The sequence below is a fragment of the Harpia harpyja genome, chromosome 12 (genome assembly GCF_026419915.1).
Source record: "Harpia harpyja isolate bHarHar1 chromosome 12, bHarHar1 primary haplotype, whole genome shotgun sequence".
NCBI classification, from domain to species: Eukaryota; Metazoa; Chordata; class Aves; order Accipitriformes; family Accipitridae; genus Harpia; species Harpia harpyja.
This window is the reverse complement of record NC_068951.1, coordinates 11,962,532-11,988,731: the sequence shown is the minus strand read 5'-3', so window position 1 is coordinate 11,988,731 and position 26,200 is coordinate 11,962,532. Positions and strand designations below refer to the sequence as shown.

Sequence of the window (26,200 nt, the reverse complement as noted above, 5' to 3'; positions counted from 1 at the left end):
CACCTGCAGAGGCAGCTGGATCCGGCCTCTGCCTCCATTGGTGGTGTGAAGCGGGGAAGGACCACCAAGAAACCCCAGTGTCCCCTGAGCTGTGGAACTACCACACGACATTCAAACAAAACCAAGTTTAAGGCGCTATAAAAATTCTGTACTACATTTTCTTTTGAGGCAAGTAATCTATTATCAGCACAGTTTTCCATTGCCCCAGAAGCTGTGTGAAACCAATGAAAACATTTCCACATGGAGAAAGTTTCAATGTCTTCTTCCAAGTAACTTTGCAGCCAATTCAGTGAAACACGCAAAACTTGCAAAGAAACAGGCCTGCCTTCCAGCGAGCATGGATCGTGCTGTGCCTTTCTTCTTTTTAAGTAGGAAAAATGGTTCATTTTCTAAAAAATGGTTTCCATTTCATAGTCAGGAAAATAATATTCCAAGTGTCCTGTCTCCTCAGTGAAACTATTTCACATAATTCCCACAGCATCTGGTTTATTTCAGGAATTTTATGTCTGGCTTTGCCAAGCAACTGTTACAATTGAGACAAGGGAAGTGAACTAAAATGGGGATAAGAATTTACAGTGTTTATTCTGACTTCTGAAAAGCTTCATTAAGGTCCAGACCATCCTTTTGGACAGGGGTATATGACTTCTGCTTCCAGCGGTTTCCTCCTGAATTCAGCCCAAAACCAGAAATAACCTAGAGAAACCAAGAGCTTTGTATTCTCTTTTTTATCGAGCCTTAAATAATTATGCCTTTCTATGCATGGCACAATCCATATTTGAACAAGACAACTGGGAAAGCACATGAAATCCAGTGACTGGTAACTGAAGACCGAGAAAAACTAGATATTTTATGTGAGGTTTTAGGTTTTCACTGTGAAGGTGGCAGGGGAAAAAATGCAAGTGAATTTATAAGCATGATCTTTCTTTAAATCCCTTCCAAAGAACCAGGAAATAATCAGGCAAAGTTTTGATAAGCAGCTTTCCAGTGCAGAAATAATATTTTTTGTGATAATGTTGGCCAGTGGCATAAGAAAATGGCTGTTTGGGGCACTTCACTGGTTCTAAGACATGAAATTCTTTCTAGCAGGATCTGTTTAGAAAGCTTCATCCAAAGCCAGCTACCTGCAACACCCTGAAGCTCTCCACCACTTTTACTCCAAATTCCTGGTATAATATCCTCAGGGACACAGAGGATGTGGTTACCAATGATGAAGCTTTTCCTGATTTCCCTGACCATGAGCATCTCTAACACCAGACTGATGGAGCTTTGCCTGGAGAAGAGGACGCTGATGCCTCCTGAACCACTGTTTCCAAAAAAAAATCTCTCTTAGGACTTGTGCTACTATTATTACTATTATCATCATCATCGTCATCTTTTTTACCCTCTGGTATTCTCTTTCCCAGTTGTGTTAGGAGTAGTTGTATGCTCTTCCCTACCAGGGGAAAAATCAGCTTTTTCACTCTTTCTAAGGTTGCAGGACAGCATGCTCTCACTACAATGCAATCTCCAAAAGATGACCCCCTTTAAGGAGTTTTCTTTAGCTTTCTAATTTCCTGATATGCTAATTGCTGGTATTAATAATCACTTGCTACATCTGCTGCCTGTGCAGCATTTGCCACGTAAAAGGATTTCACATGTATCAGAACACACTTACTCTGGCAAAGCATTTGATCTGGAGTAACGCGCAGTGCCCTAAATTGCGTAAAGCCAGACTGCATCAGCTCTCAGGGGCTTACGCCTAGTATATTGTAAATATATAGCTTTAAACATATCCACTTTTGATCTCAAATCAGAGGAAAAATAATAAAATAATCCACTAAAGATGGGAGCTTGAGAAGATGTGGTGACTAAAAGCATCCTTTGTTTTGAGGCTAAGCTGGCTCTGAACCAGAGCTCTCTTACTAGAGATGGAGAAAGCAGTTAATTTGTTCTGCTACTAAAAAACAGATTAAAGTACAAGGCTAAAGCACAGTAAATAACATTGTGTTCCTTCTCAAAGCCAATCGAATCGTTGTATAAAACAAACAGAAACATTTTATAATTCAAATGGAAAAGGAAACAAGGTTGAATTTGCACAAGACAGGTATTTTTCTCTCCAGGAGAGAAGCAGTAGCAACCTGTCTTCCATTCAGGAAACACTCAGCATGCTGGCAAGTAATCCATCATTTCAAGCTCTTTTTTCCCTTCAAGTAATTATTTAGAGTTCACAGTGTATTAATTTAATGGTAGATCTCATCTACATAGTATGCTAAAAGCTCACATTTAATCAGAAATCAGCCTCATGCTTGCTAAGCACCACCCCTTCCTCATTTCTTTGATTTGTCTGGTTCTGACAGCGTCGATGAAGGACAACGGCCTTTTATTCATAGGTAGGCAGCGCAAGTTACCCAAAGCCCAGTAACTCATCATGAACGACCCAGTGGCCAGGTCCAGGGCTGGGCAAACAACTCACGCAGTGCAATGTATCCAGTTCAGACAACAATTTCAACCACCTTCTCTACTTATAAATTGCCAAAAGACTTTGATATTTTTTAAGTGCGTAAAATATTTCCAGCTGTAGGATGAGCACATTAATATAAACATCTTGAAAGGCTACGGGATTCAGCGGTAACCCCGAAGCCCCGGCACTGCACAAACACTACATGTTCCAACAAATGTACAGAAACTGGTGATGTTTTTGAGGGACTGCAAAGCTGGTTTCAGGTACATGTGGAGCTACGTTAACCCAGACTATACATATGCTGTGCGAGCGGGCAGAATGTATTATAGTAGCCTCATCAGTTGCTGTAATATAACTGATAATAATATAACCAATGCCACACACTGATAGAAACTAGAGAGTGATCTGGGGATACAACCAAGTACGAATGACAGTGTCTATCACCATCTATTAATCCTCCACAGCCCTTTCACAAAAGGACAGCTCCCTAACAAATGACCCCCCCCCTTCCCTCCCAGACTAATGCAAACCCAAACTCGCCACTTTCCATTTCATTCAAATCACAAGAGACACTTCAGGAGGGAACAAACTGAAGGGATTCTTGCCCTATATATTTTCACAACAATAATTTCCTTTATGCAAAAAATGTCATGAATATGTATTCCAATAGCAGCACACATAAATCAGAGCTCAGGGTGAATACGCAGCACGCAGCTCCTCAGTTAGAAACCTGCCTTCCCTGGGGATTAAGCAGACTGTTTGCAGAAAAACACCAGGAGCCACTTTGTCCACAGCAGCAAGAGGTATAAGTAATACATTGCCCCAGGCCGCCCGTCCCATTACCAGGTTTGCTGCGCTTCCCTCTTGGACCGATTTTATAATGTGCAATGTTTGTCGGACCACCCACTCCCAGATATTCACAGGTCACAGAGGTATCAGCCTGTAACACCCATCTTCAGCAAAAAGCACTTGTTTGAAACAGTCTAGCATTGCTCTCAATGACATCTGGCTCAACCACAGGCTGTGGTGCAGAGGTACCGAGTCTCCGTTTTTCTTTCGACTTTCCCAGGATGGAGCACTGCCAGGGAGCGAGATGATTTTTTCATGGCATTTTTATACAAACAAGCAATATTCATTAAGGTAGCACATTTTATCCAGAGACCAGCTATAAACGATGACATGATGCTGGTGCAAGCCAAGTTCACGCAAGGAAGATTTGGTGCTGTGGCTATGCACATGAAACCGCACCAGCTAACCTCCTCTGCTATAGACTGAGCAAAACCCTGCTTGAGGATTCAGCCTGGCTGATCTGGGACTCCCACACAGCTCCTGGAAATTAAAATCGCTTATGACTGACACATGTGGTTCTCACCCTGAGATAACCCTCTCCCTCTCCGCCTGGATGTGGAATCTCACTGAGGGCAGGGGAGCCCCAGCACAGATGGGAGCAGGGGGTGCTTGTGCTGCAGGGTGGTTTGGGGACAGCCACGTTCAGCTCCTTTGAGCTGGCTGGCACGTGCCTTTGCTGTTTTGCGGTCCCATGGACTGACATCAGGCTGTGCATTTAATCCCTTCACAAACCGATCTCAAGCAGCCTGAAGATCCTCACTAGCTTCTGGTCACCTGCAAAAGCACAGAGTGTGGGTGCTCCAGCAACATGGTGAGCCTGGAGAGGAGCTGGGGCTCCTGAGCGTGCCCCCAGAGAGCGGCAGCACCGCACCTCTGCATGGCCCAGATCCTGTGAAATGCAAAGCTGGGAGAACACACCCCAGCCAAACTTCACAGAAACCAGCAGGCACTGGAGACTTACGGAAGTGCCAAGCCTGACCTAAATCCCTTAGCGTACCCAGATCACAGGTTTGGAAAGGACTCTGTGATTCTCCTAAGGAAAATCTGACCTAAAGAAGTGCAAAGTGTTATTACTATCATAAGCATCAATTGTACAGTCAAAAGGAAGGTTCAGTTCCACCGGGACCGGTGGTTTGACTCAGATGCCATCCACAAGCATTACTTCAAAGCGGCAGCAATTATGAGAACAGAAAACTGATGAAATGCTCAGGGAAAATACATTTTCAAATACTCTATTAAATCATCCTCAGCGAAGGGGATTATTTTCTGTATCATGACTGGGCATGCTCACAATCTTCCAAAGACTTCAAGAGCAGAGCAATACTCATGTCACGTGACTCAATTTATTGGAAACAGTTATACCACAACCAGCAGAAGGCCAGGACAACTCTCAAGAGGACAACCCAACTGGATTATAAAGCAAGACCACGTACCTGTCTGCATCCCATTCCACTGTCTGTTGAAGGCATCTAGAAAGGAGAATAGCAGAGCAAAATAAAGAGGCTGGCATTGGATGCAGGTCCCTGCCCTGGAAATGATGCCTATGAGCATGTTCTCGATGCTCAAAAGATTTCTTGCACGGTGCAAGGCCTTGTATTTATTTCCATGCTTAGGAATTCATCGTGCTCATCATCGCTTTTTCATCATCACTTATTTTATCATCAGACAGGGTCTCAGCAATAAAGTTGGGTTCTGTGGTTCCTTAAATTCAGCAATACTCCACTCTGAGGACATGCTAACAGTAACAATAAAGATCCCAGAGATCTAGATATTGCAGGCACTACCACATCCCATTTCAACAGAAAATTTCCACCTACTGTGATGGTAACCAAGAGAAACAAGAAAAAGCCTGAGTAAAGACTGCCTTTTTATACTTGCAAAACTCATAAAACCAGGTGGTTTAATCCATTTCATGTTTTAGGATTTCCCCTTAGCTAACACCAAGGAGTTGCCATTTTCTGCCTACAGGGAATTTGTTGTGGATCAGCTCAAAAAGCATGTGAGCAGAAAAATGGGCATTTTTCTAGTAACTTTAGGTATTAACTGCTGCCCTGCACATGTTTATGGGAAAATAAGTTAGCTCACTTTTTTAAGATATGATTGTGCCACTTCCAGGACATCACCATAATTTAAACAGCAATTCTTATGCAATGTGCAGGAACCGCAAGGCAAGACATAGTAAAATGTGTTTTATATTTGTACATGCTCGAGAGGAACATTTGTTGTCTTTAAATAGCATTGCCTTTCAAAGAAACTGATATAGAAAAGAAAAAGTAGATAACACAGTCTGGGAATGAGAATTCTACAGGAAGGTCCTCCCTAGACAGGGCAATCCCCAAAACCTCACTGCCAGATTAGGGCCAGAGCTGGTTACCCAAAACAGGTGATGTATCAGTTACAGCACTGGATGAGGATTAGAAAGTTAAACTTCTATTTGAGATGATAAACAAGGAAGAAGCAGCAATCATTTATTTTTAGGTGTGAAGTGTCTGGCTCTTATACAGTGTGTTAATAAGTGTTTAAGATAAGTGGCTTGACTGTCACGATGTTCGCTGGAAGGCAGGAACTGTTTCACATTGATAGTTCAGGCTCATGGTGTCATGTTTGCTGGCTTCAGGCTTTTCATGTACTGCTGGTGTTAAGGCCGCTGAGACCTGTCTTTCCCTTGACCCAGCCCCAGGACTGCTAGATATCAGCTGTTTCACTACACTTCAAGTGTCCTCAATATTTTTCCTTTTTCTTTTTTTAAAGCAACATTTCAATCACTCTTAGAAGAGAAACATCTTTTCTAAGGTGGGGACAATTTCTCAAAGCTGCTCTTCTTGAGAGTAATAATGTCTCCTACAGTCATTTTTTTCACCTAAGCTCCACTGATGCATTGATTCTGTTCATCTCCTTTGTAACCTACTGTTCATGTGAAAAAACATATTTTTGGCAATAACAGCAGTGCCAGAAAATGCATTTGAGATGTCTACTCTCCCTGCTGCATCTCCACAACTCATCAATGCCAGCATGCACGTCCCTGCTACCTGTACATCAACTTTCAGATTAGCACACATTTTATGGCCCATCTAAACCTCCCTAAAGTGGTTTAAAAGGAAAGTGCTGACACATCAGCCCTCACTGCAGAACAGGAGTGCTAAATGCAGTATCCATGCAAAAGGAAACAGGTATAATCTTCAAGCATCTCTACTAGTGATATACAAGGAAAGGTCAAATGAGGAGCAACAGCAGGAAAAAAAAATCAAATAGAAAAATCTGTAATATCTGCCAATGGTGACTTTTAACTGGCTCAGATGGGCTGGCAAGTACAGCAGCGATGAGGAGGATGAAGTCAGGCATGCTAATCTGATTAACAGGTGATTAAAGGACACGGACTGAGAAAAGAAGGGGGTAAAGGGTTAACAAATACCACACTCCTAACAGCAGAAGAGAGGACACTGTCTGCCTTGATGATGAAATGAGTGTAGTTTTGACAGATCTGGGTCTGCTGTGCTTAACCTCTCCTGCAAGGAGATTTTGAGCTGATTTGCTCTGTCAGAAGAAATCCTTCCTGCTGCCGAGCGCTTCCCCTACATATTACGATTTAGCTAGCAGCAGGGCACAGAAACAACTTGGAAATCACTTGCTGTAAACTTGTGTGCATCTTCTGTGCTTCATGGCTTTCCCAGAGTTTTCCTATGAACACACACAAGTTGTGAAGCGAGGCCACACAGAGGTGAAATAAGGACTATAAGATGCATCTCTTCTCAGCGATTCCAAAAGTAGGCATCCAGCCTAAGGCACTTATCCAAACTCCCACTGCAGAAGTTAAGCAGGATGAATCACTGCAAGTGCCCAACTCTTTCTTCTCGTTATAAAGGACACATATCTCCCTCCAGGATTTTTCAGAGAGAGATGCAAGAGGAGACTCTTCAACTAAGAAGCCCAGAGCTGCAGCAGCATGAACGGCAGCATCGCACGGCCGCAACCAGGTGTGTCTGAGGTGGCACCATTTTTGCAGGCACAGTAAAATGAGATGGAAATAGGTGGGGTGGAAAAGACACTAATAAACTGAGCAGAAATAACATTTAGGAGTCCTCTCTTTGCCTTCAGCCAAATTCAGGCCTAGGTTTTTGAGAAGAGAAGTGAAGCTGGATGTGGCCAACAGCCAGTGCTTGGTGAAGAGGAGAACCATGTAGTGCTGCTGCCCCAGAGCTCACTCCCAGCCTTGGGCAGAAATGGGGGTGACATTGAGAGCCAGGGGCAGTCTCTCTAAATTTAATAGCCCTCAGTGGACTTTTCATCCAGGAACTTGTTGAACAAGCGAACTTTTAGCAGCAGCCAGGTGTCCACAAACACTGTGAAGAAGCATTCTCTGGTGTTTTCAAATGCCTCTGTGCTCCCTTCGGTACATGTCCCAGCGGAAGGGCCCAAGAAAAAGCAACTCTCCATTTGCTTGCCCTGTGTCACTTCGGATTTTGCAGCTTTCCCACATCCTTCTCCTCTATCCAGGCTCCAGACGCACTCTCTGCTGAGCACGTCCCCATGCAGGAGCGCTGTCATACCCTCCATTACCCCCACTGCCCTCCTCTGAACCGTTTCCAACTCAAAATCATTTTTGAGACTGAGGTACCAGAGCTACACAGAGTAGTAAGGGTGTGGGCAGCCATAGCAATGTCTTTGCTTTTATTCTCAGCATCTTTCCTGAAAAATCCCTGTGTTTTCATTGCCGCTGTGTGCTGGTTTTGGCTGGGATAGAGTTAATTTTCTTCATAGTACCTAGTATGGGGCTATGTTTTGGATTTGTGCTGAAAACAGTGTTGATAGCACAGGGATGTTTTCGTTACTGCCGAGCAGTGCTTACACAGACCCAAGGCCTTTTCTGCTCCTCACCCCACCCCACCAGTGAGGAGGCTGGGGGGGGGGCACAAGAAGCTGGGAGGGGACACAGCTGGGACAGCTGACCCCAAATGACCAAAGGGATATTCCAGACCATATGACATGATGCTCAGCACATAAAGCCGGGGGAAGAAGGAGAAAGGGGCAACATCTGGAGTGATGGCATTTGTCTTCCCAAGTCACCATTAGGCATGATGGAGCCCTGCTTTCCTGGAGATGACTGAACACCTGCTTGCCCATGGGAAGTGCTGAATGAATGCCTTGTTTTGCTTTGCTTGCATGCGGCTTTTGCTTTACTTATTAAACTGTCTTTATCTCAAGCCACGAGTTTTCTCACTTTTACCCTTCTGATTCTCTCCCCCATCCCACTGGGGCAGGGGGAGTGAATGAGCAGCTGTGTGGTCCTTAGTTGCCAGCTGGGGTTAAACCACAACATGCTGACACAGAGATGATGTTTTCAGAAGCTACCCAGGATGAGCCGCTGTAACACAAATCCCCAGCTCCCCATGCAGAGGACAGAGTTTCATAAAGCAAAGGATGGACACTGGCAGAGAAATCAGTGGGGCTTGTATGACCCTACATCAAATGTGGGTCAACCATAACAATACTTCTAAAGTACCAAACGCCTCTGAAGCAATGCTAACAGAGAAACCTGCATGTCTGTTTACTCCTGAGAGCTAGAGACCCTTCCAGGTGATTATCAAGAGCATTTGTACAATGGCCTTTTCATGCTCTTCAGTCAACACGATCAGATATTCTTTACAGTCTATTCTATTTACATGATACACATTTGCCAAGAGTTAAATGCTTTCAATGAGAATAATCTACTACAAGCTGCTCATTTAGAATAAAGGTCTCCTTTTTCCTTTACAGTGATGCTTTCCAGTAATGAAAACAGCCAGTCCCAAAATGCCCCAGGACTTACTCTTAACTGGAATTGAAATATGGAAATCCAGGAAAAAAATGTCATTTGCACTTCTTGAGATGTACTCTTAAGCCAGAAAAAGTCAGCAGAAGAGTATCATTCCCTCAGTGCAATGCCCAGAGACCTTCAGCCTTGGGCCAGGTCTCCTGCAGCTATAAAAAAATATTGCTCTTTCCCCTCCATAAACCTACATGAATTTACACCGGCAGGATAAGCACCAACTGAACACAAGCTCTACCAGATATAACTATTCATTTATCCGCAGTTCAAATAATGTACCTAAGGTGTGTATATCTGCTTGAAGAGCATGTACTGTGCACGACTTCAAATGTTGCTATAAAACAAGGAGTTTTATGAATACCTGTTGTTTAGTTAATCATCGATTTATTTCTGAAACCTGCATACTGGAAGTCCAATCAACTTTAGGAGAAAAAGGAAGAGAGATACAATTTTATGAGAAGATAAAAAAAGAGGTTTATTGTATATTACCATTACAGTTCCTCCCTCAGATGTTTCAATGTCTAAAGAAATTTAAAGCACACTCTGTATTTTCCTCCGTCCTCTTCAGCGATGATTGCCTTTAGATATATATATACCAGTTACAGTAATATAACTGAAAATGATGACATGCCACAGGCATTTTATTATGCATTCAGTTTTTTAGGACTTGGATTATAACCGCATCGCAGAAGCCTGGTCAGTAAAGCTGAGAGAACTTCTGCAAAGATAGCAAAACTGACAATTTCCCATTTCTTATCACATTTTCAAAAGCACTGAACATACCTCCCTCTTAAACATTACAGGTCTTCTAAATTTGATACCAATAAACACATTTTTCCCTTTATACATGTCACAGAAAGAGCCAAGCAAATCCATTAAACACACAGACTGCTACACCATGAACGAGGTGTTCCCTCAGACCAAATGAAATCAAAGCAGCCCAGGCAAATGCTTCCCTGGCGTGCTCAGTTTTGGGGTAGATAGTTCTCAATTTTAGTGTCCAGAAAGGTGCTGGGAAGAGGGGAGGAGAGGATTGATTCTGTGTCTAAGTGTCCCTCACAAAAAATGAAAATATGGTTGTTGTAAATGTTTTTAAAGATGACAACAGAGATTTTAGAAACAACAGGCACTTACCAGCTGAAAATGAAGCAGAATACACAGCCAAGTTCCCTGCCCTGATGTGTAAGTCTCTACCAAGAACAGCAGCTTTTGGAGGTATGGAAGACACAAATGAGACAGGCACACCCACTCCATCTTCTGCCCCATCGATACACATTTTTGTCAGAAGCATTTCCCTCTCAAGGGAGTGGGGTCTTGCCCACACAGTTCACAGCAAGACACTCCTTACCTTCCTCCAGGGCATGCGGCTCCTGTCCCCCCCAGTCATCACAGGGATACATCTCCACATCATTAAACCAACCACACACCAGAACAGCAAAACGTGCTCCACAAAGAGACTTCAAAATATGCTAAACCCATACCCTGCTCTGGTCCCTCACCTCACTTGGGCAAACCAAAAAGCACACTTTGCTCACCAGAAATCTTCCTCCATGAGCTCCTTCTTGCACTGGGGACCACAGTCAACACTGGATGCAGCTTCAGCTACTGTTAGGCTTATACATTAGGAAAAAAATATATATATTTAATGGCAGTTTCAGCTGAGGTAACCATCCTGTTACTGTTCTTGAATGTTCTCCTTGCATCATACAAATGATAATCCCTGAACAACTGTTCGCTCCTGTAATATAATCTAAATAGACAACATAACTCTTGTAAAAAAGAGACAAAAGACACGACAAGACACTCTTTTGTGTATTTGACAAAAGCAGCAGATGATGTAAATGAACGGTTTTGAAAGGCTTTTAAAATGGTTCACTTGGCTGATTTCTGACTGTCAGCAAAAATTACAATTAAGATGCCCTGCTTAAAAAGGTCTGTATGCTGTTCCTGCAGCTCGTACAAATCTGAGTAACTGAGACCTCCGAGGCAGTGATCAAACAGGTTTGTTTTCTTATTAATTTTTAAGCCTTCTATATTTTGAAGCTTTTGCTCCATGGCCTTAGAAACACATGCAGATGCCATTGCAAGGGGACCTGCAAGGAGACATGGGTGTTCAGCAAACCCTTGGCCAAGAGGTCAAGTCCAAGTAAAGCAGATACAGTCAGTAAGAGAGACTATACATGCTTGTTATCAAAGTAAAGCAGCTGGGAAGCGATGCCACTGCTCTGACAGGATGCTGTGGGATGAATGGGCAGGTGAGGAGCAAGGCTGGGCAGCAAGCAGAGCCGGTGACCTATCACCATGGCACGTCCGCAGCTCCAATGCTGGGCAGCAGAAACACAAGAAAACTACTGGGGACTTGGTGGCTGTAATGAGCTTGGACTAGAAATGTGGCTGCAACCCTTTGATAACGTAGGTAGCAAGAGCTGTGAAGGGGGTTGGGATGGACAATGTGGCTGGTCACCCTTTTGGGTCCTCTGGCAAAATCTGCTGGTTTCCAGGTCCCACAGCCACACACTGCCCCTTGCTTGTGGCTTTGGGTAGGGCTGCAAGGAGTCCTTGATGGGAACAGAAGGGTTTGGGGGCTGTCAGGATAGCTCAGTGCAAGAGCTGGCTGGAAGATGAGAAAACTGCATTTTTTTTCCAGCCCTGGGTTTTTCAAATTGTGTTGAATGGAGACATCTGTGCTGGCCATTAAAGCAGGCGAGAGAGGAATGCCTGGGGCAGGCAGCACCTGTCATCTCCTGTGACTCACCACCTCTGAGCACCCACTGGAGATGCCATTGGAGCAAGCACAGATAAGGAGAAAGCAAAGCTTGCCAAAATCCAAGTTCACCAGGACGGTGAGATGTTACAGGATCTGGAGCTGGCTGAGCAGAAACCAAAGCTATGTTTTTTTTTTAATGTTCACAGCCAAAGCCCAGGCTCCTGATCCTGGAAAAATCCAACAAGGAACATGAGAGTTTTGCAGACCCACACTGAGTTTCAAGTACAAATGGCCAAAGTTAAAATTTTGAATAGAAAACAGACGTAATTCTGTACATTTATATGGTTTTAAACCTAAAACCCCAGGAAGGAGAGAGGAAACATTTTACTTCTGGATGCAAACTTTCCTTGCATTTGTTTGTAGCTCTACAGCTGCAAAGCCAAACAAATCAGACCAAGCAGAGGGGCAACAGCTGAGCCTCAGGTGTGGTTTTAGATTTACTATCCTGGAGTTCACCGCTGCTTGGAGGGGACTGGGAAGAGTGGGATGTGTCCTGCCAGCACAGGTGACCCAAGGAAAATCACAGAGGGATGTTTCAAGGTGGGGATTTGGACCGATTCTCTCCATCCAGAGCTCCAGCGACAAAACAGGCAGGCAAAGGGGCACACGGAGTGCGTGGGGTTAACACAGACATCTGTGCTACAGGACCCCATAAGCAAAAGGAGAATATCAACAGTTGCCTGTCTTTGGTGGGTGGCTCGACACCTCTGGATGGAAAAGACCATACAGTAAGGAGTTTTATTACCACTCACAATGTCTTTGCCAGCTAGCTCTTGTTAATGCTAGCTCTTCTTGAACATTAGAAGTTACAGCACCTCCCCACAGTCCCGGCTCATCATTTAATATCCAGTTTAGATCCATTATTTGGAAAGCAAACAAAATGCATCCTCAGAAGCAATTATAAAAACACTGATATGCCCTTAGCACAATCAATACTCGAATGATGCCAAAGCAACAAACAAGATAAAAGAGATACTGGAAGCTGAGCTGAACGGGTCAGCAGTGAGACTATTTATTACCCTACCTTCTCCTGGAGAGAGGTACCCACCTCCTACGGTGTGGGAGACCTGCAGGACATGGACGTGCAAAATGTTGGGCAAAGACTTGAAGCATTTAAGAGCTGGCGTATCAAGGAGTATTCTCAGTGCCTCTGCCCAGGAGAGAGGCACTTGGGAAGTGCTGTTCCACCTCGTGTCCTGGCGGCTGGCACCCCAGGGCGTGGGACAGGGTGACAACACTGAGGACCATCTTCCGCCTGAAGTGAGCACTTTGCAGGCCAACATGGAAAATCCTTTATCTATTGCTTTGGGTGTTGCTATCGCCTTGTGTCTTGGAAAAGCAGAGCTATAGACTTAAAACTCCTATTTTACATATTAAGTTAGATATATTTAGTCCAAATGTGAATTTATATCTAATTGTCTCTCTCAGTTTAACTCTGTGGCTTTGACAGAATGAAGTACCTTCTACAAAAATAAACTTGAGTTCTTTGTGCCTGAGGCAGATCTAGACAGTTATCTCCTCTATGGGATTACATATGAATTCTTCATTATAAGCTGCATTATTTGCGGCAGTTTCTGCAATGCTAGGAAATTCTGATTCTCTTTTTGGTCCTAGCACTGAGCTTCAAGGCACAGATCTGATATTAAGGAAGTGCAGTCAGCACAAAGCAGTATTTCTTAATAAAGTAAAAACACAAAAAAAAGGGTGATCTTGGCTTGATTGATGCCACTTCATTTGCATATGCCCACTAGCAGTACTTTGGTTAATTAATACATATTTTGTGTCTCTAGATGAATACGAAATAATGGGTTTGTTATTGACACTTTAGGTATAAATTTATTCAATGAACAGGTTAGTTTACTTCCTGGTGTATTCTCCCAGTATTTTCTGTGCAAATAAGACATAATAACTCTCTAGAAGGTGGTGACACATGACAAAATCCAAGAAGGATGCACTTGTATTTTAAAGCTAGATGAGTTAATTAGCTCATAAAATGGAAGAACTGTTTGGAGGGGGCAAGGAGGGAAAGGATGAGAAACAACACATTCTTCGAGTGAAAAATTTTGTTTTGAAAATATTAACCCTTATGGTTCAAGTTCAGCTCTAGAGGCCTCAATCCAGAAACGCACTTAAGAAGCACTTACATTTAAGCAGGCGCAGTAGTGCCGCAGAAATTAAGAGGACTGCCCAGGTGGTTGAAAGTTAAGTGCCCTGCTGGATCACGGCCTGGGTAGTCAAAGGTGGAATTTCATTTTATTCTCTGATCTGCCTCACCAGCTTCCTGTACTAGCTGCTTCTAACCAGTTCAGGGAGAGACAGCATGCTGAAAATATTGCTAAAATCCTGAGTGCAGAAAAAACCCTAATATATAATTTAGTTCCATGGTATCTAATACCTTAGTGGCCGAGTTTTTAGGCAAAGCCAAGGAAGTTTTGGTCAACCACCTGAACTCTTACAGAATTTGAGGAAGGGATTTGGCTGGCAGCTTAATACCAGCATGAGGAGGCTGCCAAGGAGGCAGCTCATGGTGTAGAGGTCAAGCTCCAATATTTTTCCTTGCCACAGGACTCCTGAGCAAACCCTGAAGTCAAGGAGATGAATGAAAACTGTGTTACTGGGGTTAACTACCTTTTAGGCATTACGACAGCAGTGCATCACGATTAGATCATCTATGAGGCAATAGTCCTGTTACGAATACTAAATGCACCACAGGGAAGCCAGAAAGTTTGCTGCTGTGATAGTACTCACGTTACAAGGAGCTCCGACTGTGAATGCTGTTCAAAATGAGTCCCACAGAGCACCACCTCTGCAGTCTCCATCGAGTATCACAAGGACACACTAGACTGAAGGATAAATGCACTTGGAAACATAAATCATGTCTAGTTATTTCCACTGTTATTCTCAATGATGCACAGGGCAAGTCTCAAGTGGTATCACATCAAGGGACACACATTCAGCACCAGGCTCTTGCTAGTCACAAAAGGAAAGAGATTTTCCAGAATGGCTGAAAGATATAAATGATTAGTTCCCACTGAATTTTGCTGGGAATTTTCTCCTCCTTGTCACACTGAAGCAGTCACTCAAGTCTGCTGGTACTGAAAAAGCTGTGAAAGAAGTGAGCCAACTAATTAGAGAAGACTGAAGAAGGCGATACTACTTATCACTGCCATTACTCCTGGTAGAGTCCAAAGATGTCAACACCTATTCTAAACACATGAGATGATGCAATTCCTACCCCAATCAAGCTTCACGTATACAAAAGCTACCTGAATATGGTAAACCAAGCAAAGTGAGCTCAGGTACATAGGATTTATTTAGATCAAAGTAAGCCATGGGCTGGACACCACACAATCTGCCAGAGGCAGAGATCTTCCAGTGCCTTCTGCAAAGCTTCAGAGCCAGGCATGGTTGTGTACCAAGTGCTCATATTCTTATTAAGTGTTTTACATCTGCTTCGTACTCACTGCATGCTGGAGCTTGTGACAGCATAACAGTGAATCATGCCCAGTAACATCGAAAAGCAAAAGGTCAGGAGGCAGGTGACTGGCATACAAACACGCTGGACTGAATTTCTTGGAGGAACGGGTGACTCTAACATGGCACAATCCCATCAAACCTGGCCATATGCTGAAATAAAAGGAACTGCTATAAAGCAATCCCAAAGAGTAGGATACTGGTCTCAAAAGGATTCAGATGTCCAAAGAGTCCAGGAAGAGATGCAGGGTCCTCCAGCAAAACTGGGATGCTTGAAGGGCGTGTGCAGGAGGCAGGATAGAAAGGCCTGCCTTAATTTGGGAGTGAAGCTGGCCTTGCTACAGGCCTGGGACAATATTTGGTATACTTTTATCGTTACTATGATTTTCTGCTGAGTCGGCAGAGTCAGGAAGGACATGCAGGGAAATGCAGTCAGTCTCTGTTTCTTGCCATCACCATCAGGCTGTCAGATGCCTTTTAACTGTGTTCTTATCGGTGAGGAGTTCAGATGAAGAAGAAATATGGCTTGAACAGTTCTTAGAGCCAAGGCTGTGATTGCAGCAGGGGCTCTTGGAAAATAGTGTTTTCATTTGTAAAAATGAACAGGTTTGACCTGAAAGTCCTTGAGAGGGGATGACTGCAAAGCCTTACAGAGACACTGAACACACTAAAAGCTGGTTGGGAATTTCTAACTACAAGGTTTTTGGTTGAAAATCACCAGAGGGTAACAGCATTGATTACATTTTCACCAGGAACAATCCTCAAGCCTAAGAGAAATCTGTAGTCAATGAAGAGAGAGTCTTATCCTTGAAAAAACCCAACGCTCAGTGATCACGATACAGGACCACTCCCAGGTCTGAGGCTGCTGCCCTGCTTGAGTCACCGGAGGCCGGCAAGAGTGATAAAATCAACTTAGTGGCTCTGCGTAAGGTAGGGAAGAGATCTGACGCCCACAGCCCCAACAAATGCATCACAAGTTAGTATTCTCATAAGAAAGGACAGATGAAAAGACAAAAAATTAACCTTGCCTTTGCAGTCATGATGAACAGGGAGCTTTCTGAAAGCTTTATGAATATAAAGGGATGAAAAAACCCTCATTCCTCATCTTATTATAAGCCTCATTTATTGGGGCGTAATTTCACGTCAAATTTTCTCTTGGCATTTCCCAAGCGTGCTCTTTGTAAGAAGACAAAGTTCAGTTTGGCTTGGAGTTGGTTTTTAGGAAGACGCAAGCCTGTTTTTTGTTTTGTAGGGTAATTTATATCCCAGACATTGTAGGCACATGCACAGAGTAAATGTGCTGCTGCTCACCTTGTATAGTGAAGAGTGAAAGGAGAAAGCAGATTTCAAAGAGTTATTGTTCCAGACACCCAGAAATACTTTAAAGGACAGTTGTCCTCCAGGGAGTGATGCTATTAAACCAGCTTTCAGGGGGCCTAACTTTGCTACATCTCAGCAATTCCTGCCTGAATTGCAGCTGCCAGGCACTCAGAGAGCTGGGACTGCTCTGGCTCATGCATCACCCCCACATTAACGAGTGCTCAGTGCTGGAAATGTGACCACGGCCCAGGCAACAGGGGACAGGGAGGGATGTCCCAGGGCCGCTTCCACTCAGCAGAGCCCAGAGGGCTAATAAGCAATCAATGTGCCTTGCAGTACAGAGGGGAATATGTCAGTTGAAATGATATGGGAATCCTTTGGCTGCTCATGCCCATCACTGCTGTTTAAGAGGACTTAAGTAATTTATTTCCCTGCAAGAACATGGAGGTGAGAGCCACAGCATGGCTGTGCTGGCATCACCCACGCCAACTCCTTCGCCTCCCTGACACACCAGCCTATGGTGAACGTCAGCACAACAAACCTCTGGTCCACACAGTTCTTAAAATGCCTGCTGATGTACCCCAAAGATGCAACCTGGATCCCATATTTTGGTGTGCCGTGACACCCCTGCCCAGCCAGGCAAGAAATATCTCCTGCTACAGGAAAGTCTCTTGAGTCTTCCCCACAACAGCAAGGGCTGGCTGGATGAGATGCATAGGGTGGCACTGCAGGTATCTCTGGGGTTGGAGAGGAAGACAAACCATTGCCTGAGCATCAGAGCCAGGACTGCCAGATAATTGAAATCTGTCTTGGCAAACATCTTCACCAGAGCCCAGAATGGCGCAAATGTCAGAGCAGACCATGCACTGGCAGCAAGTGCTACATATCTGCCGTGTTTTATCCCAACAGCCATAATACAAAACATGGATGGTGAGGCACCCTGAACCCCTGCCCCAACCCCACACCTAGCAGGGTTCCACATAAAATATTGAGGGAACATGGCCAGGAACGGATGCACGCCTGAGCAACGCACAGGAAAGGGTGAAAATGCAGACACTCAGGGTGCCTCCTTTGCCACACCATTCTCCACAGAGAATGGAGAGCTGGAAGCCCAGGAGAAGTTAAAGGGCTTGTGGAATGGGTGTCGTGCCCAAGAAACACAGTGTGTGATGGGGGGGGGGGGGGGGGGGAATCAATCTCTCTTGGGGATACTGGAGGTGTCTCATGTCCACAGCCGGGACATGGGCAGGGGTATGAGCACCAGTGCTTGAGGATGCCCTGGAGCAACCTCACCGGACAATGTCAGTGTGGTCCAAATCCTACAGCAGTGGAAATTCAAATTCAAATTTCCACAACATTCAGTGGAAAGAGCAATATGGGAATGGCGTTGTTCAGTAGGAGAAGCAGAGTTAGACCAAAGATGAGCACTGCAGAACATCCCTCAGGATTTAGGCTCCATTTTCTGAAATCCATTGGTGAAAAGCATAAATAAACCAAAATTTGCTAAGTCTCTACAAACCTGCATGGCCACTTGCCCTTGCTCTCCACAGCCCCTTTAGCTATGGAGACACTGTGGCTGCTCTCCACCATCTGGCTTCCTCCGCCCCAGCCCCCAGCCCAGGGTGACCAGGGTGGACTCCAACTATGGTCCAGCGTGTTAAACCAACGTCTGGCAGATCCCTAACCACCACTTGCCAGAGGCACTAAGCCTGTGAAAAAATCAGTAAAAAGCTGACACCTGCCAGAGTTTCAACTGAAGATAAGGCATGGCTGCGTCCTAAAATGGATTTCTTCATCCACCAGTGAATCTCAACTGCAACACATGGCCTATTGCACGGGAAGTTATCATGTTTCCCAGCAAAGACAATCAGGGTCTTCCTGGCATAAAAATCAACTTGTCAGTAAAAACACTAGAATCAACTGGGGTGAAAATTGTGGTCCCTTCCCCCCCTACCTGTCCCCATCTGTCAGCAGATAACAGGCAGGGATGACAAATCATTTTCTATCATGAGGAAAGAGAGACAGGAGCTCTGCGGCTGCCTGCCTACAATTTCCTTTCCTGAGGAGGGATAGCTATAAACCACCCAAGCACTGCAGCGGTAAGAACAGAGCTGCTCTCCAGCTCCCAGCGCAGAGGTTATAGCCTGTTTAGAAATAATCAAAATACGGCTCCATTTCCATGGAGGTGGTTGTGATGAAAAGCATTTTACCAGTTTGGAAAACTACACCGGAGCTTCTTATAAAGCATCTTCAAGCACCTACAGTAAATACTGAGCTGACAACTAAAATGCCAAACATAGGATCTGAATTCATACTTGCACTGATTCCTGCTCTTAAAATAAATGCAGGCAGTGATTGGATATTGTTCAGTGGTGGAAATATTTCTTCCAACCACACAACAATCACTCTGAAGAGCAAAATCAACTTCTCTAACAGGGATACCGGTACAAATAAACAGACTGTGGCTGTACACAAAGGTAATGTATTACCAGTGCATCACTATTTCTAACGCTATATTTCTAAGACCTTTTCCAAGGTCAGTCCTACTCTGCCTCTTAATTTCTTCCAAGTTAACTTGATTTTTATTTGGAAAGAGCCATAAGCCCCAATTTCTAAGTGGATTTTGGTGCCTGACTGATAATATACTTTTTAAAAGCTGGTCTTGAGTTTATATTGTTGGCAGGTTTGGGTTGTGTGGGGGTGGTGGGTTTTTTTATTTTTGATTTTCTTTTAAAATGTTTCCTAAACTGCTGGAGTCTCTAGGGTCTTGGTAGGCCATAAGCAGGTCTGTGATAGCCTGCATCAAACCAACTGTTGCTATGGCTGCTCCAGGCTACAGGGAGGCTTTTTGTGCCTGAAGATAGAGGAGGGAGATGTGATCCATCTCCACACAGCTTTGTCCTCTAGATCGGGCTGGGCCAACTGTAACTCCTATGTCTGTTAAATAAAACTTCCCCAGGCTTTAGTGGTTCTCCCATTGCTTTTACCACAGTTTAGCCCCCAACTTTTCAAACTGGTTCTTGCTCTAACTCCAGAATTTCTTTCCCTGATAGATGAGCCCAGAGTTTCACCCCCTTCCCCTCCTGCCAACAGCCCCGCTCGAGCACCTCCCACCACTGGCACCGACTTCTGCATCATCTGCATCTGACCAATGTTGTGAAGATTGCAGTTCCTCAGTATAAATTCTCAGAAATGTCAGAAGAGTGGATGTTTGAACAGTATGTACTCCCCAGATAACCAACCGATATCTGGTAATTCTACGCCAAAGCCTTCACCCAGTCAAAGGCGCGTTCTGTCCTTCCTTGCAACCAGATGAGCCAACACCTCCCTGCAACCAACCACAAAATAAAGCTTGGGAGGCATCGTGCAGCAAACCCCATCTGTGCTCCTCAAAGTCCTTCCCTCAGAAGTTCGGGCACATTTGTTCCCACACCTCCCAAAAAAACCCTTTGCTGCCGCATGTGTAATTTCATGACTAATTCAGTCTCAGCAAAGCTAGGTGCAGATGGGGGAAAAAACCCCTGCACATCGTGAGAAACTTGATTCAGCCCTAACTACTGTGTCTCAGTGAACCCTCACAAGCCTAATAAAGCCTTATGAATAAATTACGTGCTTTTCAGCTTCCTAATTTTCAAACTGATAAAAAAATGTAACAACGCATCATCGCAGATCTCCTGGATCTCACCACGCGCCACATCCTGCAAGCCTTGGCGCGCGCATTGCACAGAGGCTGGTGAAGCCAGCAGACGTGACAGTCACTGGAGGAATGCTGGAGTTCACGCCCAGGCACTGATGGACAGGGTGGTTAAAAAGGGATTTCAGGTACTGCCTACTGTCAGCTATCTCCACCTGCACTCAGGCTTTAATGTATTAATCAGAAGAACTGAGAGAGAGACATTTGAAGATGATCAAACAAAAAGCCCCAGCAAAACAACATTTCGAATGACAGCAGTAGCACACATCAGAGTCAAAATGTGACACCTGATATTAGATGTCTGTGCGTTTGCTTGACACTATAAAAATAAATTCCCCCCTAACCAGGGATATTTTTACATTTTGATGACAGGCACTAACTATTTGGATATTAGGTTCATGCAAGTAGAAACCCAGCCAAATATCCATCCAGCAATGGTATTTATGTGCTCCCCATTACACTCATACCTATCGCTCTCCATTTTAGAGACATGCACACAATGTCACATAAAGACACAGGATATCCACATCAGAGTCTGTGTTCCCAGTTGGGCTGGGAAATCAAGCCTATACTAGTGTATTTTTGCTACAAAAAGATAGGAAAAAAAATGAAAACATCTTTCTCATGACTCATAGCCTTGCCCTGACATCCTTCCTCTGCTCCCACCCAGTACCCCATGGGGGGATTTTCTGCCTCCCATAGGGCTGGATACAGGCTGCCTGTCCTTCACCTCAGACCCAACAAAGCCACGGATGCCAAAAGAACTGCTTGCTCTAAATGCCTTCACTTTTTTCTTCTTAACAAAAAGATATAGCCATAATTTTATGGAAAAATCCATGCAGGAAGAGAAAGATTTGATTTCCTGAATGCAGAAATAGTCAATCTTCCTTGTAGAATTTAAATATACCTATTTGATGGCTTTCCTTTTTTTTTGCCTGACCCTCTCAACATTTCAGCATACGAATAATCGTACTCATATAAACAAAATGGGCTCCTTCATGGATGAAATGCACACAAGAGATTTGTACCATTAAAATGCTATTTAATCTATTTTAAGGGTTTCTGAAAGACTGAAGGGTACACAGGCATGGTACCCTCTGGGAGAGGATCAATGTCACTGCCAGTGCAATGAGGTTACTTTTGTGCTTAAGCAGCTGCAGGATGAGAGTCTGATTATTAAAGAAATCACCACTAGCAACAATATGCTCAGTGCTCCATGCATGCAGCTGCTGGCTTGGCAGCACCAGAAATCTGGCCTGTTGAATCTAGATGACAAATTTGGGGAAAAAAAATTGGGATATTAAGAGGCCATGCTGTGCTTTTCCTCTGGGAAGAGTTTAAAAAGATCCAACCCAAACTTCAGACAATTTAACATTCACAGTAAAAAGTAGCTTGAGTCAGTCATTAAACCTCAAAGGGATCCCTGAATTGTGCTTTTCTTAATGAATTCAATAATCGATTCTTACTAAACAAATAAGGTGTGGGATGGATCAGCTAATAAGCATTCTCAGTTAATTGATTTCTTCAAGTGACAATTTGTACAAATGATACCATCAAAGTAGTAATAATATCCTTATTGATTAATCTCTAAAAGACAACTCAAGTAAGTTTAATTAGCAACGCATGACAGAAGCACAAAATACTCTGAAAACAACCTTGTAACCCATCCCAGACTTTGAAATCATGGCAACAGTCATGCAATAGACTTTTGCATCTTTATTCAAATAGACACGCACAATTTTATGGAGCATCTTTAGTGAATGTCTGTGACTAACCATGAAAACCCCTGAAACCTTCCCTGCAGAGAAAAAGCGAGACGCAGCAAAAGTGGTCTTCCCACTTAGTCACACAGTCACTAAAAGCCAGGTCCACAAACAGTTTTAAAATATTTTAAATATTTTAAAAATTTTCAACAGAAGGAGCAGAGATGGTCAGAGAAGCCTCTGTGCCAAAATTCATGTGTGGAGCTGGTGGCGACCCAGAGCAATGTCAACAGTTTCAAGCTGTGGAAATTGGACACCAGGTTTATAAAATCAGAGCAGAAACTTGCTCACTACAGCAAAGGGTTAAAAGAGTTGGCTCAAAGCTTGTTCAGCGAGAGCAAGTTATTCTTTCTGGGACCAACAGCAGGAGCTGGGCTGGGGGAACGGGCCAGGCTGTGGTCCACAGCACCTGCATGCTCCCCTGGACGGGCAGTGGGAGCTTGGAGTGAGACTTGCTCTCCCTATTCCTACAGCAAGACCAAGACCAAGTACGAGATGTCTCTACATGCCCCGGCTCCAGCAGCTTCACCGGCATTGCCTGGTCACCAGCCGGTCACGAGGATGAGATTTCCATAAACAGTCTGCTGGGCGCAGTTTTTAATGCAGGAACAGATCAATGTTTGGTCCTTCTGGCTGTCAACACAGTAAGAAAGACCTAGCGCTATTATAATTTGATTGCAAGGCACACTTTGGGCAGGGGAGGAGAAAAAAAAGCGTGGTGAAAACCTCTCAGTTGAAATATTAGCCTAAACTGCCTTGCTTAGCAAACGCTTCTCCGCTCTCTGCCAAGAAAAGGGGAATTAGACTCAATTCTGCCTCGGGAAGTGAAATAGTGGACATCAGGGACAAGAGGAGCAAATAAGCACAACCTTCCAGAGACACTCCAGCGTGATAAAAGAAAATACAATAATATAGAGAACAGCGTGTTCTCCTTGTCAGGGCCAAAGCTACCCCGCAAGCAGAACAGAAATTTGCCTGGGGCAGCAACATGCTTAATGGCTTTATTATTATTATCTGAGCAATCCGGGGATGCTTTCCAGCACGTACAGGAGAGCAGTGAGACCGGAGCCACTTCTGTGAATGTGAGTAACAGTTCTTTTAAGTGGCTCACGCAGGAACTTTCTCATTTAGCCATACTGAATTCAGCAACTGAAAGAAACATATGGCCTGTGTATTTCACCACACATAGGTACAGTACAGCTTATTTTAGAGTATTTGAAGCATATTAATAAAACAAGACTCTTATACAATACATAGCCTTGGCCCATCTAGGTTAGGATGGCCCAACCCTCTCAATTACTGAAGTCATTTTGTTATTCAGATTACTTGCATTTAATTTTACCACAACATAGCTTGTGTTTTTGCCTGGAACACTGTAATTTTTCCATGTCTTTCTTGAAGCCCCAATGAGTTTATCATCTCATTTTTGTTCTTTGAGCATTTTTGGTAATACAAGAATATACAGTTTAAAAAATGCCACAGGATTCTCAGGAAGATGATGGAATTTGCACCAGCATCAAAATGAAAAGAAGTACTTTCTGTACTTATTTTCATCCAAGAATCACTGAAACAAACAAGGAACCACCCAATCACTTTTCCAACTACAGCCAGCCACTTATCAGGCAAAGCAGCAAAACACCCACAAAAAGCCTAATAATTTTCTGTTCGAGTTGATCTGATTTTATTAACAAAGAGTCCTACATTACTGGCAATGTGATATGGCTGCTACAGACCCCAGCCATGGCAGATTGCAAGCGTGTGAGGAAGGGCTGGCAACCCTTGTACATCAGGACTATTAGAAACAGATATATCCATCTGAGACCTGACATCTGCTTGAATCCATAACAACTCTCTGTTTCCTTACACATCCAATGACTAGCCTTAGATAAACTATTTATAACACACCATCTCCAGGACTGCTCTCTGTGTCCTCTCAGCTACCTGACCTGCATACACAACAGCCAATGTATATTAAATGGGACTGATGAGCCATGAGCTCTTTGCTGCTAAATAAGACGCTTGCACAGAGACAGATTTTTGGAGCTCAAGAATCTTTGAAAATCTAGTTTCGACATAGTCTTACAAAGTAGATTTCCTAAGTATTTTGGCTCTCAAAACCACCAATATTTTTAAAACCTTGACCAGAACACACAGCATATGAGTGTGCAAACAACGGGGAAACATACGGGTTAGAAATGCAAGCTTGGGAAAGTCATTTGGGGAAGAGAGGAATTATTTTCTTCCAAAAGTATACTTATTAGATAGCCTTTCTAAAAAGTTCAGCATGTGAAAAAGAAGAGGACATACATATGCTCAATACTTGTCCCTGAGACATCCATCCTGTTTTTCCAGTTAAGAAGCCATGAAATCCCCCCAAAACCTAGCAGCTGGGTTGAATTACTAATTGTGAGAAGACTAGTTCCACAATGATATTATTAAAAAATCCCACAAACAAACAAACAAGGATAGCCACAAGAGAAGATTGGTTTAGAGTGGGATCTCTCTAGACTCAAGAAATGAGCTGCATGATGATTTGCAATAATTACTTCACATGGAGAACAGCTATGTAGCATATTTAAAACCTTTAATTTCTATTCTCTTGTTTAAGTGAGATTATTGCTCCCCGTAGCCAACAACAATAGATTTCTTAAGTTTCTTCTGACTTGCCAGCAAAGCAAATATCCTCTGGTAAATCTATGAACTGAACAATGATTTTTCATTTTTACAACAGCACAGTCAATTCAATTTTCCAGTTATAAGTCTCAAGCCTCTCCATATCAGCTTGTTAACGTACAAGTGCTGTACTCTAAAACATGCCTAGAAGAACCACCATAGACTTTGCCATCCCAAGTTGCTTCTGAACATTGAATTCATTGCTTATGAATCACTTCATTGTATGTAAACACTTGAATCACTAAGCAACATCTAATATTGTACATAGCAATCAAGTGACATCACAGTGGATTCTGTAACAACGAAAGTCTGCGTAGATGCACTGAGGCAGCTCTAAAAACATGACTACGAGTGTTTCACTTTTAAAAGCAGGTTTTGTCTGTTTGTGAACATATTTTAGTTGCAGATGCTAAATGCCTGTCAAATATTTTCAGGCTCTGTGTCTCCTTGAGATACTCACAAGAGTCCCACCAGCCCCTCTAAGACTGTTCATGTGACAAAAACAGCATAATATTTTTCCTGGTGTTTAAGATACCTACAACTTACAGCAATGGTGTGACAATGTCACCAGGGCCTGTTTAAGTTGGCATACCATCTCATCTCAGTAGCTTTTTGCATCAGGTAAGACAGAGAAGAATCCAAGGAAAAAAGCTACACTCACCCTAAAAGCAACTCATTTTCCCCCTTTAGACTTAAATTTAAATGCTATAAAACACATCAATGCTCAGTTCCCCTGAAGCATTCTAATAACTGTTTATGCTAACTTGTTAAAGTGTTGCTTTAGGTTCCTTCAATACTCTTAGGTGCAATTTTTCTTGCAAATGTGTCACAAACCTTGATGCCAAGCTCTATGTTCTCCCCTCCGTACACATCCATCCCAGGATCAAGAAGCCCAATCTCTCCAAAGAATTTTCTGTGCACAACAAATGAGCAACCGATCATTGCCGGCGTCCTGTATGAAGACAAAAACAACAGAAATGCACAATTATTGACATGTTCCAATTTTTAATGGACTGAATGCTAATTTCTGCAAAGCTCCTGTTGGCTTCAGATGCTTCCTGCCACCAGTTATCCCAGAGATTTTGAGGCAATGAGTGAGCTCTGTGCCTTTGAAGACATTGTTTTACCACTGCGATGAAATTGTCCACAATTCAAGTTAATTTCACTGTGTAGAGACTGCTGTAGAGACTGCTGTAGACTGTAGAGACTGTAGAAAGAGTTGTCCCAGGATTAAATTACTGAAAAACTTCCCAATCTTGGCTCTGTCACAAACACCTTGGTGTGTCTATGGGCAAGGCCATAACTTCTTTGGGTTTCCATTCCCTATAAGTGAAGGAAATGTAATAATGGCATTTCCTTTCTCTTACTTTCTTCAAGCATGTCTAGTAACAGAGCAGACTTCAGGACAGACACT

At 43.5% G+C, this 26,200-nt stretch overlaps 1 protein-coding gene across 1 annotated transcript in view; it reads right to left on the bottom strand.

Moving 5' to 3' along the window:
* GALNT17 (polypeptide N-acetylgalactosaminyltransferase 17) overlaps positions 1-26,200 on the bottom strand; it is a 215,620-nt gene that overhangs the window by 53,310 nt on the left and 136,110 nt on the right. Inside the window, exon 6 of the mRNA XM_052804258.1 lies at positions 25,621-25,738. Coding sequence (XP_052660218.1) covers positions 25,621-25,738 — 118 coding nt within the window. The remainder of the gene's footprint in view (positions 1-25,620; positions 25,739-26,200) is intronic.